General features: G+C 36.3%; 2 protein-coding genes across 2 annotated transcripts in view; one reads left to right on the top strand and one right to left on the bottom strand.

Moving 5' to 3' along the window:
* The window catches only part of LOC113505568 (protein stum), a 45,261-nt gene extending 35,310 nt beyond the window's left edge, over nucleotides 1-9,951 (top strand). Inside the window, exons 4-10 of the mRNA XM_026888349.1 lie at nucleotides 2,488-2,854; nucleotides 4,165-4,385; nucleotides 5,007-5,133; nucleotides 8,056-8,182; nucleotides 8,492-8,572; nucleotides 8,801-8,914; nucleotides 9,283-9,951. Coding sequence (XP_026744150.1) covers nucleotides 2,488-2,854; nucleotides 4,165-4,385; nucleotides 5,007-5,133; nucleotides 8,056-8,182; nucleotides 8,492-8,572; nucleotides 8,801-8,914; nucleotides 9,283-9,371 — 1,126 coding nt within the window. The 3' untranslated portion in view covers nucleotides 9,372-9,951. The remainder of the gene's footprint in view (nucleotides 1-2,487; nucleotides 2,855-4,164; nucleotides 4,386-5,006; nucleotides 5,134-8,055; nucleotides 8,183-8,491; nucleotides 8,573-8,800; nucleotides 8,915-9,282) is intronic.
* A 2,192-nt stretch (nucleotides 9,952-12,143) lies between these two features.
* The window catches only part of LOC113505705 (EH domain-binding protein 1), a 43,240-nt gene continuing 36,068 nt past the window's right edge, over nucleotides 12,144-19,315 (bottom strand). The window contains exons 25-28 of the mRNA XM_026888511.1: nucleotides 18,999-19,084; nucleotides 18,276-18,399; nucleotides 17,904-17,968; nucleotides 12,144-17,243 (exon numbers count right to left, since the gene is read on the bottom strand). Of these exons, the coding sequence (XP_026744312.1) occupies nucleotides 17,165-17,243; nucleotides 17,904-17,968; nucleotides 18,276-18,399; nucleotides 18,999-19,084 (354 nt within the window). The 3' untranslated portion in view covers nucleotides 12,144-17,164. The remainder of the gene's footprint in view (nucleotides 17,244-17,903; nucleotides 17,969-18,275; nucleotides 18,400-18,998; nucleotides 19,085-19,315) is intronic.

Raw genomic sequence — 19,315 nt, forward strand, 5'->3', positions numbered from 1 at the left:
TTCTTGGTATTCGATACGAAACCAGCCCTTAACAGACCAACCCCCTAGTTCGCCCTCGAGCGCCGAACACCACGCCCGCCACAACAAATGGCGGGAAAATAATCAAAAACAATAAGATGTGGCTGTAAACGTGATACCTTTGCCTCAAAACAATAACATTATCTGTGGTGACTGTGGTTTACGTTTAGGCGCGAAATGTTGATTCTTAATTCGAAATTTTTGACAGTTAACTTTCGCTCAATGTTTGCTTTTTAAATTGTGCTTTTGATCAATGGAATTTAGCATGTTTTGGTCGTAATTGTATGCTGCAGTGTTTTTTATTATATTTCAAATCATGATACATAACAGAACAGTGTATATTTTGCCAAATGAGTTGCTCCCGAAGAGGTATGGCGAGGAGACTAGGTAAACACAATTTTTTTTTACTTTCTGACTTTGTCAATTCATTGGTATGCTTTTTTGGGGATTTTAATAGGCTTTAAGTATACAATTTTGCTTGTTCTCTTGTAGCTAATTGTATGACATGCAGAAAGTAAACTTCAAAATTCAGAAAATTGTATGAAAGTATTTAATTATTCCCATTGGTAAGCGGGAATTAATGGTGTTTTCAATTCATAAGAAATAATGTTTAGCTAAATGTAACCTAAAACCTAACCCATAAATACCCATAGACAAAACATCCAAGCAATAACATTGAATAAAGCAATTAATTAATTCTAATGCCATTATAATAATATAAATAGTGAAATGTGTCAAGCTGGCACTTGGCAGTATTTACCCGTCATTTGGCTCCGGAAATAGGCTCGTGAAACAAGGCCTCGACTTCCGTTCGACAAAACCGTAATAACGGACTTGTAAAAATTGTATAATTTCTATCTGATGGGGTGAAATAGGTTACTGTACTGGTATGTCACGTATAAACTTATATTGGTAGATTATATAGATTGAATAAACTAGCTGGGCCACGTGGTTTCACCTGATTAACTGAAAGAACGTATAACAAAAATTTGGATTCTGAGTTTCGGGCAGAAAATTTTGCCAGGGCCCTTGCAAAGTTACCAGCTATAATAACATCATCCCAAATTAATTGTGTCTAGGAGGCAATTTGAAGATTAACAGGAACAAAGAGACAGGCCATCCAAAAAACCAAGTGCCGAGCCCGTCTAGTTGATTTATAACGTTCTTTCTCTTTCGGATTTCACATTCGACTCTTTATTCGTGTAAATCTTGATAAATCTAAAATCATCGGCAAAATTGTCTATCTCTTTGCTCCGTCTCATCTTAAAAACGCCTCCTAGGCACAGATTGTTACCATGTATAATATATGTATAAGATACTCATAGAACAATAACACTATTAAATCATTTCCTAGCAAAGGAATGAACCATAGAAAAGATATTTTTTCCCAAACCAACACACCCATAATTAACAGCAATTTTATGAATTTTAGATTACCACTTATCCCAGGGCTACCAATGTTGCAAAGGTAATAAATCTAACAAAGCGATCGGAAATGCACGTCACGAGTGATCAAAACAATATTCATCTATATATTGTATAGTACTGTACTGCACTGTAAATACACGTTATCACTGCCCAAGGCCCTTAACCATATGGTCAAGTTGAATTTGTTGCATTAAAGTAGCCATTGTGATTGTAAGCCTATACTTATCACTTGATCTGTATCTGAGGCAACTATGAGCTAATTTCCGGTACATATTTACTGTTGATAATTTTATAAGGCAAGGTAATAAAATCCAAAATTATCGAACACGTAATAAATAATCTGGGGTCAAAGTATAACGACTTAGAAAGCAGCTTAAAATGTTTGCATGATGCAAAGTATCATAACCGAATCAGTGCCTTATACTACAGGAACAAAAATTACGGATCTGTTATTAGGACCTAACCTAAGCAGGGATCATGGCGTGGGGGTGTGTCGAACTGGAAATCGAATGCTCTAGGAATCAATAAGTCTCGTCTTTCCTTAATCGGAGTTGCGAAATCACTAGAACACACAACTCTGGCTACTTAGACGCACTCTCTGTCCGAACGAAGTCAAGTTCTAGATTGCTATAATAATAACTAAAAGCACTAAGTTAGTTCACAAAGATAAGTAGACTTTAAACTAGACACGACTGTTAAAAAGCCAATTAGCTGCAGTAGCAGTGTGGCTAAGGCGTAGTAATAGTGTCATAGATTTAGATTAGAATAATGAGTCCGAACCGACATGAAAATGCACCATCTTAGATACCAGTGCGATAGAAAATAGCACTTACGTCTCTCATTTAAATGTCAATTAACTGCTATCGAAAATTCCAAGAAGCCCTAAGCTATTTCTCTCAGAGATGAGACAAATAAGCAACAGTCCACAAAACGTGTAATCAAAGTTGTTTTATATATCACTGTTTACAATAAGAAATTTTTGCGTTAAAAAAACACACATAAGGAACTGAAATACTAATCATATCAACTTACAATTCCCAGATTACCTCAAAGCACGAGCACAACACCAAAACCACCAGTGCGGACCAAGAAAGAAGCCAAAGAGAAGACTCCAGCATCTGAGGAGCGAGAAACATCACCACCTCAAGAACCAAACCAGGAGTCCTCAGAAGACAAAACAAAGCCACCCAACTTCTGCCAACGACTCATCAACAAATGCAAGAACAAATGTTGCACGTGTTGTACGAAAGGGGAAGAGTCTGAAGAAGACGGTGATGGTGATAAAGGTGATGTGAAAGATGATGGTGATAAAAAGAAAAGTGTTATGAGCAAACTGAACTGCTGTAAGAAGGTAGACGAAGAAAAGGCTGAGCAAGAGATTAGGGATATGGAAGCGGCTGCTGGGAAAGTAAGTATATCGATGGCATCATCATCTGAGCCTTTTTTCATCTATGTTTGGGTCGGCATCCAGTCTAACCGAAAGCAGCTTGCCAGGGTTTTACAAGGAGCGACTGCTTATCTGACCTCCTCAACCCACTTACCTGGGAAAAATGAAAACCTTAGTTAGACCGGTCGCCAGGCATTCTAGGTTCTGACAATCCATAACTACTGTCAAGGATGCGTTAATAGCAGCCGGGTCCATAAGCACGGAGAGACTCGTTATGAAATAGATAGTCCCCCACCCACACACCGACCGTGTCAATGACCATATATCAACGAGCTCCTTATTTTCATATCTTTAATCGCAGAATAAGTTCTATAGAAAGCAAATAGTAGACCGTCAAACTAGCGTGTCCACTGAAGTCTCGGGGTAGAACAAGGGATACTTATGCTGCAGCTGGTGAAAGACCGAAATGTTATTTACTCCGCGTGGATGGAAACAATTAGGTTTTCAAACAAACAACAAGTTACCGGGCAAGTGCCATCAATCGCGTCAAACACGCGATCAGCCGTTAAATTCTCGCGTTGCCTAGTTTATCCGTGGTGGTCTAGTCAAATCCGCAAAGCACTAAATCAAATTCTACTGTAGCTCCCAATGAGTCTGAAAATGAAAATAGTATACTTAGTGCTACAAGAACAAACAAATTAAGATATTGTTACAGTACCGTTCGTGACGCGTATTCATAATTACTAAGTATTTTTAATTATTTATATTTATGTAAGGGTTTCTCACGCGCGAGCTCGCGACTCCATTTCAAAGTCAGTTCCACTCGCGACCCCACCGCGTCTGCTCCTGATTAAGGACTTTGTTTAAACTATTCGTTTTTGGAAAATGCCTGTGAGTTCACTGTTCCCTAGATTAGTCTTTTCGCCCCGACTTTCTTTACTAATAGTATAAATAGACTTATTCTTCAGCATTTGCAAGCTAATCAAGTTAACGTAATGTTCACCATAACTTCGACTGCCCTCACTTTCAGCAAATGACTGTTCTCATCATCTTCAACGGACTATCCTTCCGTTGGACTAGCAATCTTTTTAGTAGCCTCTGGAATTCTCACGATTGTCCTGATTTCAAGATCATCAAAAATCTAACTATTTTTTGATTACAGACAAAACAGAATCCTTCTCTTTCCCAAAAATTGGGAATCATAACTGAGTGAGGCTTAGAACAGTTAAAAAAACCCAACCAAGAAGAGCAGTATAACCAGTCAATTTACACAGCTCTTCCCAAAAACTTCTTCACTTAGGGGTGAAAAAAATAAAAAATAAAATCCACAGGCCTCAATAGAATACGAAAACGAAACGAAACAGAAGAGGAAATGGCGCGACGTGTTCTGCGGCTGCTGCGGCAGACGGCGCAAGGTCGGTGACACCGCCTCGCTGCCCAGCAACGTGGCGGAGTCCATGTCACCGGCTGTAGAGGAGACAGGGTGCTGCGGGAGGAAGAAGAGGGTTATCGAGAGGAGGGATAGTATATTGAGTGATCGGCCGCCGACTAGGTGAGTGTGACGTTCTGTTTCTGTTATTTTTTGTCGATGATACTTCTTCTTTCCCTTACACAGATTCACCTTGGGTTAGTTACAACTTTTTTCAATCAGGAAGAGTAATGAGAAGATCTTTTAGAGCCATCATTGTGTCTGGCTTACTAAACGCCAGACACAATGATTACAGAGTATGCCTCGGTTATACGAGCGCAGTTTAACTATGCATTTAAACTGGAGTGTGTTTGGCAAGCAAGCAAATCCGCAGTTTTAAACGCCCTGACATCGCTCAGCCGCGGCGGCTAGTGTCGTCATACATGTTGCATAGGTGTCCTCTTTATTCCTAAGCTCTCCAAAACAAATGGGATATGATTAGAGGGAGACCAGGCACAGGGCCCAGATTCTTGCGTGCCTTGAGGAAAATGGAAACTGTGATATTTATTTCAAAAACACACTCAAATCTTGAAAAGTCGGAGCGTGCGTGGCAGTTTTCAAAATTTTAAGATTTTCAGGCCAACCGTAATGAGTAGGATTGCTTTAACAACTTCGTTGTTCTAGAAAAATACACGAGGTTTAAACAATAGCCATATACATTTAAGAATCAAGGACTCATCAGTATATCTTGCTTTGTTTCTGCAGTTGCTGCAACAACCGCCTGTGCACATGGATGCGCGGCATGTGCCGGCGGCGCTCGGAGCCGGCTTCCAGCCGCCGCACCAGCATGTTCTCCAAGAACAAGAGCATGTCTCCTACTCTACCGCCTGAGGTCAGTCAGCATCACCAGACTCTTTTCTTAATTACTGGTGACAATGTGATGCGTATTTTCCTTCCTTGTACCTCTATTACGCGTCATCATTCTATTGTTTTCTTTTTTAAGCCTTCGATAGTCCTCCTCTGTTCTTCCCTTACCGTTCTTTAATACTCCTTTATCTGTTTTTTCCAGTAAACAAAACCGTTTATTACCATTATTACTAGTTTACTACCAACTTACACATTATGAGTTAGAGACTTGAAAGTCTCAAAATTCAAAGACATGAGAAGCTTCTTCTACCATTAATCAAAAACTTTTTTTAACCTGGTCCTGATTTTTGCTTCAACACTATCCAATGCATAAGGAGTACAATAATATGGAAACTATAAATCGGGAGAGGATCAATCATGGCGATCGGGAAAGGTCGTCATCAATGTTCCATTGATTACACATGCAGTTAAGAATAAGCAATAAAAGTATTTTGATAACTCTGTCAATTTACTTTTTACACATCTAAAACATTAGTCGCTTGGTAAAAAATACGCCTGCACTCTTGTAACTTTGACTTTTGCCACCAGCCCGAGCTAACTTCCCATTGCCAAAGATAAGATGTTCCAGACCTATGATTATTGAGTCAATTTGGCTAAATCCCCCTATTTTCAACTAGTTTTCAGATGAGCCAGTTGATTTTCGAGTCCACTCCTCTAGGATCTCAATCGCCATTTTCAACTAGGTCTGAGACCTTTAATGCGTATAAATAACCCTACACAAAGGCTAACAACAAGTCGCCGATACATATTTCACTGGTCGCGGCTAATCGGACGCCGGTCACGCAACTCCGCGTCTTGGATGTGACTCAAGGCTACAGGACCAGCCATTAAAACTTTGTTTGTTCTAATCGTATGGGTCATGGAAATTGCGAAATAATTTGTAGGAGTGGGACGAAATTGTATTTATACGTCGACTCACAGGTTTAGATCCCCTTTGACTTGATTTTCTGAAGACGGCATACGACTAGTTTGTTGAATAATACTTTAGAAGTATGTATGTATGTATGTATGGAGTATGTATGGTGACAATCATCACTAGTTATCAAATACTTTATTTATTTGAACTTCCATTTATAATTGTGTTATTTTAGCTGCCTTGCGTACTTGCTTGTCTTTTAAAGGAACTATTTACTAGCTACACTTTCAAACTATAAAGAACTATGACGAAGTCATGGTGCTTTTTTAGTAACGCGTGGATTTAAAACGATTTTCTAAAGGAAATAGAACGTACGAGGCTACACTACCCTATTGTTATTCCAACAGGTTTAAAATTGATTAGTATTTATTATGTCTCAGGAAGACTTCATAAAAATAACTTTATTCTAAAAACAAACATTTTTATACTCCCTGAATAAAGTTAATGGCGCCCACCGTGGGGCAATGAAGTTGATCGTTAATTATTAAGTTTCTGTTAATATTCTTAACAAACTTTATGTTCATCATATATTTTGTAGAATAAAAAACACATTAATAATTGCGTGCCACAGAACAGCGTGTTTAAAAAATATATGCTTCTTAATTTCTTCGCGTGTAGACTTTCTTAGCAATGATTATTATCAACACACATATATAATTATACATTACTTAGCACTATTAATATAAAAATGGGTTAGTGAAAACAAGGTCAGGTGTCTGACAAAAGCGCGAATAATCAATGACGTATTAAATGTACGATTAGCGTATTTTAATCGTAGTATCTATTTGACTGTTAACAAGAACGCATTTGTGTTACGCAATAATCACATTTCCAAAAAAATATTTGAACTACTAAAAATAATAAGCGGTAATTTCTAATGTCAGGATAAACATAAGCAAAAAAACTAATTAACCTGTAGATAAGTAAAGACAGACATTTTTGAACTAATAATATGTTTAAAAGCCAACCAAATGTATAACACGTTAAGACGCTACTTCCCAATAAACTCAAAAACAAGCAGTTTGAAAGAAACGCAGAAAAACTTGTACATAACACCGCGACTCCAGAACTACCTGTACAGTCTACCGCGACAGATTTACGCGAAAGAACGGAATTACCCCCTGAAGACCATGGCCACACTATCTGTTACCCCGGCGCCGTCCCCGCGGCCATCTTTGCAGCCGTCAGCACGAGCTTCCCCATACCCGACCCCCAGACCTTCGAGAAAGTCTTCCAGGGTTGTCATTACGAAGGATTTCATGAAAAAGGATGTGGATATTGAGAATGAGGCTGAGGTATAAGTGATTTTGGGTTGTGAAACTGTATTTGAATTGTGATGTGATACAAGAAACTAAGTAGGTACTCAAGCGCTAAGCAATATAATTCTTGAGTCGCGGTGGTATCAAAAATTAAAGTCGCTGTCACAAAGATAGCGACTCTAAGGTCAAGCATTCATGGGCCACACAAACACTTGTCCGGATTTGTCGCAGGTATCGAAGCCGTGACAAATATCGCACACTGGATTTGGCGTGATGAAATTAACCACTCGGCTACCCATTTCCCTGTAGTGGTATATTCACCCCACAAATATTATAGAAAAACGGTCAGCAGAGTTGCTACCTGCGCGGCCTGTTCTGGTCGGAAAGGTACTACTTAAAGAAAGTATAGGTGTTCTAGATGTGATCGATTTTTACTCTTGTTTCTAACTGCTCAACCGTTGGCTCATGATTTAGGACTCCATTTGGGTCTGAAACTAGTTGAGCTATCACGATAAAAGTGCGTGAGTGAACCATTATTGAAAAGGACTTCATCCATGCCTCGAGCACATGGCAAGGCGATGTTGAACTCTCGCCGATCAAAAACACCTCTACTCCTTCATAACATTTGTGAGTGCTCCCTGAGCATACTCTGCGCAGCGTCTCACTACTACCATACTTTATCCCCGACTACAACACTTTGCTCCGTCCCCAGGACACGCGTAAGAAACTGGACACGTCTCTGGTTGAGCACACGAGCGTGATGCGTGGCGCCATCCCAGTACTGCCGATAGTGCTGGCGTACTTCTGTCTGCTGTGCAACATTGTGGTGCCGGGACTGGGTGAGTCTATCGTTTTACTTTAGATACGAACTTAAAGATCTGATGGGGTGTTAAGGATCTTGAGAATTACTTCGCCTTGTATGGAATAGGATTCAATATGCACAGCTCACTACTAACCTTATAATGCAATATATGTAAATATTTATTTACGATTTATTTACGATTATTTACGATTTGAATAATAATCTTTTGCAGAACAGTTTTGTATCCTCCACAGATTTCACCTTACTTTTTTTAAGCTTAGCTGAATAAATAAATAATAAATAAATAATATCTGTGATTATTTATTTTTCTGTTTTACCTTTTCAGGAAGCATACTGAGTGGCATGTTCTGTCTGTGCTTCGGTATTCCTAGGTTTGGTGTCCACGACGGAGCAAGACATAGGATAGGTAAGATAAAAACTATTTTTTAAGTCCTTATTACAAATGTTCCTAAAATGATGAAGACTGAAAATAAACACATACTTTCAATTGAATTTCGACGAAATGCTGTAAGCTTACAGCGACCGTAGCCGATTTGGAGATGAGCCAAACTAGCAAATGGATAACAGCAGCAAATGTGACTAAATCCTAGCTATGACTAGAATAAACTGTAGCAACATTTCCTCCGTCACACAGGGTCGTTTGTGATCAACTTGCTGGTGGGTGCCGGGCAGCTGTTCACGGTTCTGTTTTGTCTCGTCGGTTGGGGCTGGTCCATCTGGTGGGGCGTCATCATGGTCAAGACTTCTCGTAAGTTTCCTTTATAATAAAGATTTCGTACCTGTGTGTAAGTTTTGTTAGAATATTGAACACCATATTTAAAGCCTCCTTGTATTGATTGGTAAGTGCTAGTATCCAGCTCGCATTCAAGATCGGCTATAAGACAAGAGTAACAATAATATTGCATGTGGTCTTTGTCACTATCAAGCTATATGACAAAGACATCACTACGTGTTGTCTTACCCCTCCCTGTTTGGGCGCCAATTCTATTTGCTGGCGCCCAACGTGGGACTACCTTGTATACGTTTCAAAAATAAAAGATGATGACTGTGGCTCAATTATATAGAAGATATTTAGTATACTACACACTATTGAGAATTTAAATTTAAACTTTTCAGGCAAATACCGCAAGCTAAAAAAAGAAGAGGCGGCGGCGGAGGCCGAGGCCGCCCCGCCCGTCACCTCCAACAACCACACGCGCGCGTAACACACCACGTGATGTTACATAAGTTGCAGGTTCATTTCCAGAATGTTCTATATGATAAGATTGGTTTTATCAGTATGGGGTACTGAAGGAAGAAAATCGGAAAAATATATACCTATATTTACAAACTTTCCCCTGAAAGGTGATATCCTCCAATGCAGTAGATTTTAAACTCTGGAGTATCGGAGTTCAAAACCTGTTTCTCGAATTCGAAATATGCGAAAGAACATAATAATATGTAATAAGTAAATGTATTTAGATAGATTTCTAAGGCAAGGCAAGGCAAGCCTAAATACTAAGGCACAAACAGAAATAGTTAAGCATAAGTTCTGATAAAGCGAATCTTAATCAATTCTAAGAGTTAGGTGCTCTATCTTTCAATATAATGTAAATAAATGACGTCACAAACTTGTAAAGAAAACCTTTTTCATAATACTGAAATATTTATATACTAGGGTGTCAGTACTGCCAACACGACGCATTGAATTCTTATTCTAAAACACTGTAAATATTAAGCTAATTAAAAAACTAATTTCCAAAATAAATTAGAATTTATCTTTAAAATTTTGAAATACGTAGTAAAGCGGAAAAAAGTTCCAAAAAATTTATGTATAAAATATATTTTGAAAGCGAAAAAATGGAATAGTAAAAATTAAATTATCTGCTGGTCAGATTTGAACCGGTAACGGTTTTCTTAACTTCCAAATGAAGTTTTCCGATCATCTTGTGGTCATTTTAACTTTTATTCATAGTTCTTAAGGTATATGACGAGCCCCAAGTGCTTCTATAAATAGTAGGGAATATTATATTATACTCTTATAGTTGAAGCGACATGACCGCAAATGAGCCGAAGTCCTTTCGAGTTTTTGAGATGGGCATTATGAAAAAAAACTTTTGCAGAATGCTAAAAATCTAAATCCGATTTTATTTACCACAAACTGTCTATTTATGTCTTCCTATCCTCATTTCCACATCGGATTGTTAAAAGAGAGAAAAGTTTGTAATGGTCCTTGGTAACCGTTTTAAAGTCGGCCATTTTGAAAAATGACATTGACAGATCAAATGTCACTTTCATCAACTTTTTTTCAGTGTCATGTCGAGGTATTGTAAAGTTTACGATTAAAGAGATTTTTGTAACTGACCAAACTGATATTTCTAATGTAGTGATCACGATACAAGTTTTTTTAGCAATAACCGCTAACGAAGTGACGTAGTTTTTTGACATTTTTCCAAATAACGCTATTTAATGACGTATATTATTTTGTATGTGATAATTTCGTGAGTATGTATGTTACCCGAAGTATTTAATTGTTTGGAGACAGAAAAAGACAAAACTGTTCAGTGGGCAAATTTTTTTGCGTCAAATACGCAAAGATTGTATTAAACGCTAATGTATCAATAAAGTTGAGAAGTTATCATCAAGTTTTTACTTGAAATGTTGGATAGTTGGTATCAGAATATCCTATCACTTCTAAGCAAGCAGACAACATTCGTCGATGACAAAAGTAGTTCAAATGTGTAAAAGTCACTTCAATTATCCAAATGTCATTTTCATACATTTTAATGCTTTTTTATCGTTGAAGTTTGTAAAATGCCAATTTTGTAGAGAAGAATGTATTGAAAATGCTGTCTCCATAACAAAGTTATGTTAAATATTAATTCTTTTGACTTCCAATTATATTAAAGGTCTAAAGTTGTGATTTTTGAGGCGATATTCAATGTTAACCTTTGTATTTAGTAAAATTAATTTTGAGACGAAACTTAATTGACATTCAGAAGCTAAGCTATTGCTAAGAATAATTTTGATCCAAACCCACACATAGGCAACTGTAGACAATCAAACGTAGAACAACATTAAAAAAATCGTTATATGCAGTTTACGGATTTAATTTTCTATAACCTGTCTATTACCTTATATCATTGAAGAGCCGCCACGTCTTAAACCCAACGCTCAAAGGTGACAAACAGTCTTGCAACAATTTTATTTGCATCACATCGTAGGTCTACCCTAGTGTGTGGTATACAAAACAGTTTCGTTTGAGTTGGAAGAGAATGCAACTGTTTTGTTGTCAGTAAGAGCTGGCTGTGAAGGTAATATTTTAGCAGTTATGGAAGGGTGACAGTGCACAACACGTCGTGGCAACGGCGTTTCTCTTGCACGACCAAAATGATGACACGGTAGTAGGAGTTTTGAATGGTTTCAATTCGTCCGATAAGTTCCGTTTCAAAATTATTGCTACTAAGTAAAGCAAGTTGAGGTCACTATTGCAATTGGTAACCGCAAGTAACGGAGTAAAATATTTATGGAACCTTCTTCCAGTACAATTTATTTGTTATTAACAAATTATTAATTGTTATAAGTTAATTATACAATGTTTATTAATTATAGTTGCTTGTACAACGAATAATCAATAAAGACGATTTTAATTTGAATGTTTTTTTTTATTGTGTACAGATATATATGTTTACAAAGCATGTTCGGCTAGTTCTAGGATAAATCAAATTGCTAAAAACAGAACCCCTTTTACTGAGGCTAAGATGTCTTGTCGTCAGTCTGTATGTCACCAAATTGTATCTCATGAACCCTAAAGGCTGGATATTTACAATTTTCACAGATGATATATCTGTTGCCGTTATACCAACAAATACTATAAATAAAGATGGCACCTAAACAACAATTTTTACTTTGTAATCGAGGGGAAGGGTTAGACAAACTGTTTTTAGGTTAGCTCTACCATTAATTGAATTATGAGAAACACAAATGAAACTCTCATCCATTTTACAATATCACTTTATTTTATTACGGTCCATACTTACATTAATAGCGTCATTATCGAATATAGACAATTATGGCGTGGCTTACAAAATATTTGCACTGATTGCCGTGTCAACTACTCTAGTCGTACGGGAACCCATACATTTGGTGCTAGAATGTTCCGGAAATATTCGAGGAAACTGTCAAAACGTGAAATTGTTTATAAACAGTCATATAATACGAAAAATAAGCTGAAACTTTAAGACTCGTTTATATGATGACGGCTTTTACTATCTAAATAAGGCTTTAACTTTTCAAATTCTGATGGTATCATCTCAAAAAATACAATACGAAAACAATGATTCTATGCGAAGATGCCATTAAAAAGAAGCAAATAATGCACTTTTAATACAAAGTAATATCGTCTCATTCAACTTAACCAAAATATGTGCGTATAAAAATAACATTCATTTGTCAGTCTTAATAATACTGATACATCACTTCGTGAAAAAAGGTTTTTCAAACATGAACCTTGCTATTTAAGTGCACTGTCAGAACCACAGGAGTGCTACTACTTCCCTTTAAAGTAATAATGTTAGAGTTGTGGAAGGCAGACCGCTATACACGTTAAAAAGCGCTGTCTCACTCGCACAATTAAGTCTAACTTTAATACCTATAAACAATTAACAGAAAATTTCAATAACAGTTCAACAAGTATTCTTTAAAACCACCTTTAAGTTGCAATTATAGAATCCTGCTTTTGCATATTACGGATCTGATAAAATCCGTGTCTTGCAAATCTATTAACAGTAGAACGATATATTATTAGCCTATAGTTTGTATATTTGTCATGAGGATAAAATACCAAATGTATGGGATCCCCGCTTTTTATATAGAAACACACCAAATCTACCACTGTTTAATGATAATTACGTTCAGTTGATATCGTGACGGGTTGGATTGATACAGTGGGTACGGATCCGGCTTTCAAAACGGATTTCAAATCTTAAAACTTTTTTTTTTTTCACCAAAACAGATTAGCAATTGTGTTATTTTGGAGGAAGATTTTGATAAACTGTTCAAGTTTTTCAATTGACAGTAATCAGTTAAAGACAATTTGACTAGGTTAAGAACCACCCCTTCCCCACAACATTATCACGGCCTTACTGCAAGCGTCACAAATCAACCATTATTTCCAATTTCTTGGCATTTAATATGCATGACATTATTTAAAAGATTTAATTCTTTATTTTTGTGGTAACTCTTTATTGAAAGTCAACTCGAGCAACCTCAAAAAACAGCAAAGTGGTTTACCAAGTTAAACAATACTTTCAGGATTTAATTGAATCTGAAGTACCACATCAATCCAGCCCTACACAAAGGCGACACACTAATGATACCGACACATATTGTAATCACTAACTAATTACGTGTATACATCTGATTACCTCAAAGCCTTAGGGCAAGTTACACTCGTTAGCGTTAACATCTAGTCGACCGATGGAGTAAATCTTTAAACGAAGTCAAACTGAAAGGGCAGTTCAGCAAGAATTCGGCTACAAAAAGACTAATTAGTTTTCAGTCAGATGAAAATATTCTGAAAGTACTAAGTATTTTTGTAATATTGGATCTTAAACAAAGAGTGACCATAAACAGACAAAATTAATTATGTACATTTGAGTTGTGCTCCCTTAAAGGAGATTAATTAAAATTTAATAGTTTTTTAACAGGTCAAGAGTAAAGCTAATAAAAACCTCTTTACAGGGTTAATCTCCATTTTTGTTTCAACTAGGTCTGAGGGTCCTTAGCAGTTTTCACATCATAACATTATTCTTTATTTCAACTCTCACCTTAACCGTTGCTTATTGTTAGATTAGATTGTTGACTTCGTTTAACATTTTATTCTGGTCTCAAGTATAACTAGATGTTAACGCTGCACGGTGCGATCAGCCTTAGTACGCAAAAGACATGGTATTACTTACGTTTAAAAATATTTGATTGATCTAAAGTTTGTTATATTTTAGTTTTAGACTACCCACAAGTGTATTTGTGGGCAGTCTATGTCCAGTAGTGATTTAATACTGATAAATAATATCGATTAGGTAACAATTATTTTTAAGTTTTTTTGGTTGAAATCGGTCAAATATTTAGTCTTGTATCAAATTATTTTTAGTAACATAAAACTGCAACAGACAATCTTTAGAAAAAAGATTTTTAGCTTGAAATATCACATGCATTGAACTCTTAGAATTAACACGAAGATTGCAAACCATTATAGTTTTATTAAAAAGAGATAGCACTATGTTTATATAGCTCTATCCCTTTCCACTAGCAACCATGATTTAAAAAATCATAATGTGTATAAATTATAAGAATCTTTAGACCAATCAAAATGTATTTATTTACATTTTATTATAAGAACGTACGTTGCTTAGTAAAAATTGCACAATTCGTGAAAACTGATTCACATGGTTCAATTTAGCACCGGCCGATTTGGCTGGATACGTGCGACAAGTCGCTTGTCGCTGCGATTTTTCTGTCGTATCAAAATGTCTTAGCTTTAGATTTACTTTATTCGATAAACATTATGAATGGCTGACATAGAATATAATCGACTAGGTTTAGAGTTATGAAGCAACGCTTACTTTAATCGAAACTTATTATAAAGCTCGTTTATTTAAATTAATAAGTTACCAACATATTTTGATTGTCAGACATTGATATAAATCATAGTGAGAAAGTGTGAATTCCAAATACTCTGAAATCACCAACCAGCAGTGAGCTAGCGTAGAGGTCAACGGTCAAACCATCAAAATGTGGGAATACGCCTGTGGGCCATTCATAGGCTGATATTACTTCAGTGAAAATGCGCGTCATTGGAAACGCACCTTAATTTCGTGGTAATATAAAAACTTAATATTAAGTGACGCTTATGTTAAGCGTTCCTTTTTAGAATATTATTTTAAGACTTCTTATTGTATTAGTATATTAATTGGTCAAAAAAATCACTGTCATGTCGTATGATTACACTTTAATGAATAAGATATGCAATATTATATTAAAATATTTTATTAGGATAACGCCAGTACTCTTACTACGTAATCTTAAAGGACTCTTGCCGTTGTGCGAGTGAGATGCCACTACGGAGTTTAGCTTCTGTCTCGCTTACATGATTACAAGTCCTGCTTCATGAGCTCAGTAGTCAGACATGCGACTTGTAGCACAGTTCGTACCCAGCCTTACACATTTTGGATAACTTCCCGATTCAAAAGAAACATTATTAAGGCAAGATTCAATCGAAATGTACCATAAATAAATTATCTTCCTAAAAAACAAGCGCTAATATTTACATTAATTAAAAATAAAAAATGTTGATCGTTAAAAATGTCTACTTAAAAAAATAAAAAATAAACTTTAAACCATAGCGTTATTAGAATCCATTGACTATGGCAGATTGTACTTAAATATCACCATTTTATCTAAAAAAGGGGGTAGGATTAAAAAAAATATTCTTTGGTAAACCTATACCAAATTAAAATTAAGCCGTATATTAAATTTTAACCTAAAGATTGGTTCCAAACGTGCGATTTGTCTCAAGACTCGACACAACCTGCGATTTTTTGTCGCAATTCGATGATAAGATTACCATAGGTATTAATCTTAGAGCTACATTCAATATCGTTTGATATTTAAAGCAAGTATATAAGTGAAAAACAATCGTATTGCGACTCGACTAATCGCAGTGGCGTTTTGTCTTAGTTTAGAACCAAAAAAAACTATACAGTGAGAAATGCTAAAATACTCGTAGATATAAAAAATATATAGGAAACAATATTTTGAGTATTATCCGTCGCACAACTGAGGCCAAACATCGTAATCGTACACTTGCGACAGCGACTAGTCGCAACTGAATAAAAACGAAACTAAGAATACTGAAATTAATATAACATGAAATGTCAAAAAATAAAATTAATCTGAATTAATAAATTTACGTGCTGCGACAAATCGCTGTAGACTAAACGCAAGTGTTTTACAAATTTATTATTAATAAATAGTATTATGCCAATGAAGCCTTTTGATTTACAATGCTATGTTTACTCGACGAGACTCCCACTTAAGTTTAAGTGTCATTTAACTTGAGAGTAACAAGGATAGTATGACACTCAAAGTTCGTGTTACTTGACTGATATTTTAGTATTTGGTTACTTTAATCAATTTGTGAACACGACTATACAACAACTTTACCCTTTTGACGTAGTCGGGTAAAATAGTCAGCGTAAGACATTATTTCTTCATCTTTTTTAATTTCTTTTTGTCTCCCTGAGTAAACATAGAATAATTTAAGCAATAATTTAATTATACATGGATTTGAAACACTGTATTTTTCAATTTTTTTTTCATTCACTTTTTAAAATTTTAATCAATTTTTAGCCTCTTTACCTCTAATGGACTGTCCAAAAATAATCTATTTTTGACCCGAACGTTTTTGGGGATAAGGACGTTGACGTATACTGCGAAAATAAATCGCATTTTAAATTAAAAAAATAAAATTTTAGTTTAAATAAATAAATAATTAATGTTAAGCGTTTTTTTCTCTTTCACTAGTGGACTTTGGACTTTTTCTTACTTAACTATTGCTTGACATAAAATATATATTTAAATCATTAGAATATTGTTTAAAAAACATAACTTTTTCGTAGTTAGCATATAACACAAAATTTTAACATGGTTTTAAATAGTAAAAACATTTAATACAAATATTTTCACTATTAATCCACAAACAAATTAAATTTATTCACATTGCACTAAATATTTTGCCGAACTTACATTACCGTCAAGATATGACATAATATAATTGACTTTTCATATGCCTAAGCGAAAAGAGGCCTATGCCCAGCAGTGGGATGTTAAAGGCTCGTATAATGCCCACAATTTCAGTTGCTATATCATAATTCTTGATACATACAGTACGTTGTTTCTAGTACAAGTCCACTAGTATAAGACAGTGTTAGTGAACACCCTGTGTGCGTATACAGCGTGTTCACTGTAGGATACAGTTGTTTTTGCGTTGAATTTCCACTTGAGATAAGTTGCGTTCGATTTCGTCATCATCTGCTATCCTGTGAATTGCGAAAAAGTATTTATTATTAACTGATATTTTAACTCATTTTTTGTTCAACTAATTTTATGCTGTAAATAATTCAAAAGACTTAATTTTTCAATCGAAATCCCGCAATTTACTGTAAAGATTCTTGAACACGAATACACATAATTGGCTAAAACATAAAGTGTACAAAAGATACAAAAAAATCACGAAACAGGCATCATACACATATTCATAATTCATATATGAAATTAAAATTGAAAGTCGTGAATAAGACAAAAAGGGACGTCATTATGTCTGATTGGGATCGTGATATCCATATTGATAATATATTACAAATATGATGCACCTGAAATAAAGTCATAAGTGTAAATCGCGGCAACTTTCAATAGTGAAACGTAACACGACTGACAACTGTCACCCGCACCATGCTACAGCGCACAAACTATAAGAGAGCGTATTTATGACGAACAACAGGTAGACGCCCTGTTGGCCGACCCAGGTGTCGCTTCGGGCGATTCACGCCGATGACTGGCGAGAAGTGGCAAAGGATCGGGTAAAGTGGCGCCCTCTTGTATCAGAGGCCAACAAACAATTTGGATCGCTGAGTCAACGGAGTATGTAAGTAAGTATATTAAAGTAAATGTTAAGGTGTGTATAATATAGTAACACTCACGCTCTCTCCTGTTCGTCCATTTCTTGAACAAGTCTGTCTCTCTCGTTGACCGCCGATAATAATTCCTGTTGACAATGTTTTTTTTTAATTATTTATCAAAAGTGATTTTGGAAGTCTAAAACTGCAAAGCTTTGTTTTTTAATGTTTGCGAGGCTGATGTTTACTAGGTCAGCTCCAGACTAAGGGTTCCAGTTGAGTCCGAAACTAGACGAGCGATCCATATGAAACAGCATTCGTGGATCACGCAAAAAGTCGTCGTTCGTTGGCTGCGAACTCAGGACACGTCGCGCTCATTGGGTTTGGCGTGGTGAGCACACGGCTGCCGTGCAGTCAACAGTCACAGTGCCCTACACAACACCATGAGGCAGTCACCTGCAGCAGCAGCCTCTCGCGGCGCTTCTGGCCGGGCGTCTTGCGCCACTCGTCCACGCCGAGCGACAGGCGCAGCTCGCGCGCCAGCAGCTCGCAGCGACGACTCAGGTCCTCCTCCTGCTCACTAGTGGACAAACGATACTAGGTATAGTAATCAGTCTTACCAGGAAACACCCGTATATTAACCTTGTCTGTTTAAACTTTCCGTAAACGACAGGAGGCCTTTGCCTAGCAGTGGGCAAACGATAACATATTATTATACAGTAATCGATAATACCACGAAAACCTCCAGTTAATTGGCTGTTCAAATCTTTCTTGCACAACAAGAGGCGCTGTGACCAGCAGAGGGAGTTATATAGCTTTACTTACTACTTATTGATTGTTATGGTATAATCGTCAGCGGCAAGGTGATGTTGTTCATTTATTGAAACGACCTACTTTGGTTTTTTAGCAGGATTAATAAGACAACGAGACAGATTCATAACTACGTCTCCACTAGGATTGAGGGTGAGTTTTAGGCTAACCAATAGAATCATATCGACAATAAAAGTAGAAGAAATCGCTAATATCGATAAGAGCGTCACTGTAACCTAACACTATACGTTACTTACTTCACGGGTATCATTGATCGTATTCAATAAAGTAACTTCTTGTATATATTTAGCTCCGCCCAACCCCGCCCATTTCAGCAACAGAAATAACTCCTTAACTTGTAATACTCACAGTATATTCAACTGCATCTGTCTTCTCAGGAGCGCGTTCTTCTTGTTGACCAAATTAAACCATTGTGACATCAGTCTGTCTTCCTCCTATAAGAATATAAATTAATTCATGAGTGCGTGAGGCTTTACAAATAAAACAAGTATACTATGCCTAAAAAAAACATTTACTGTCCTAAAAATACTTATCATAGAATGCCCTTAAAAATACAGAAGAAAAAAGTCAGTATTAAGCTTTCGCAGTTGAAGCTCTTTTTTAGAAGAAATTTGTTCTGTAACTGTATTTAAGAGGGTACAGCCTGGCGCTAAGATAATATAGGA

This window comes from Trichoplusia ni, chromosome 26, assembly GCF_003590095.1.
Source record: "Trichoplusia ni isolate ovarian cell line Hi5 chromosome 26, tn1, whole genome shotgun sequence".
In the NCBI taxonomy this organism is placed as follows: domain Eukaryota; kingdom Metazoa; phylum Arthropoda; class Insecta; order Lepidoptera; family Noctuidae; genus Trichoplusia; species Trichoplusia ni.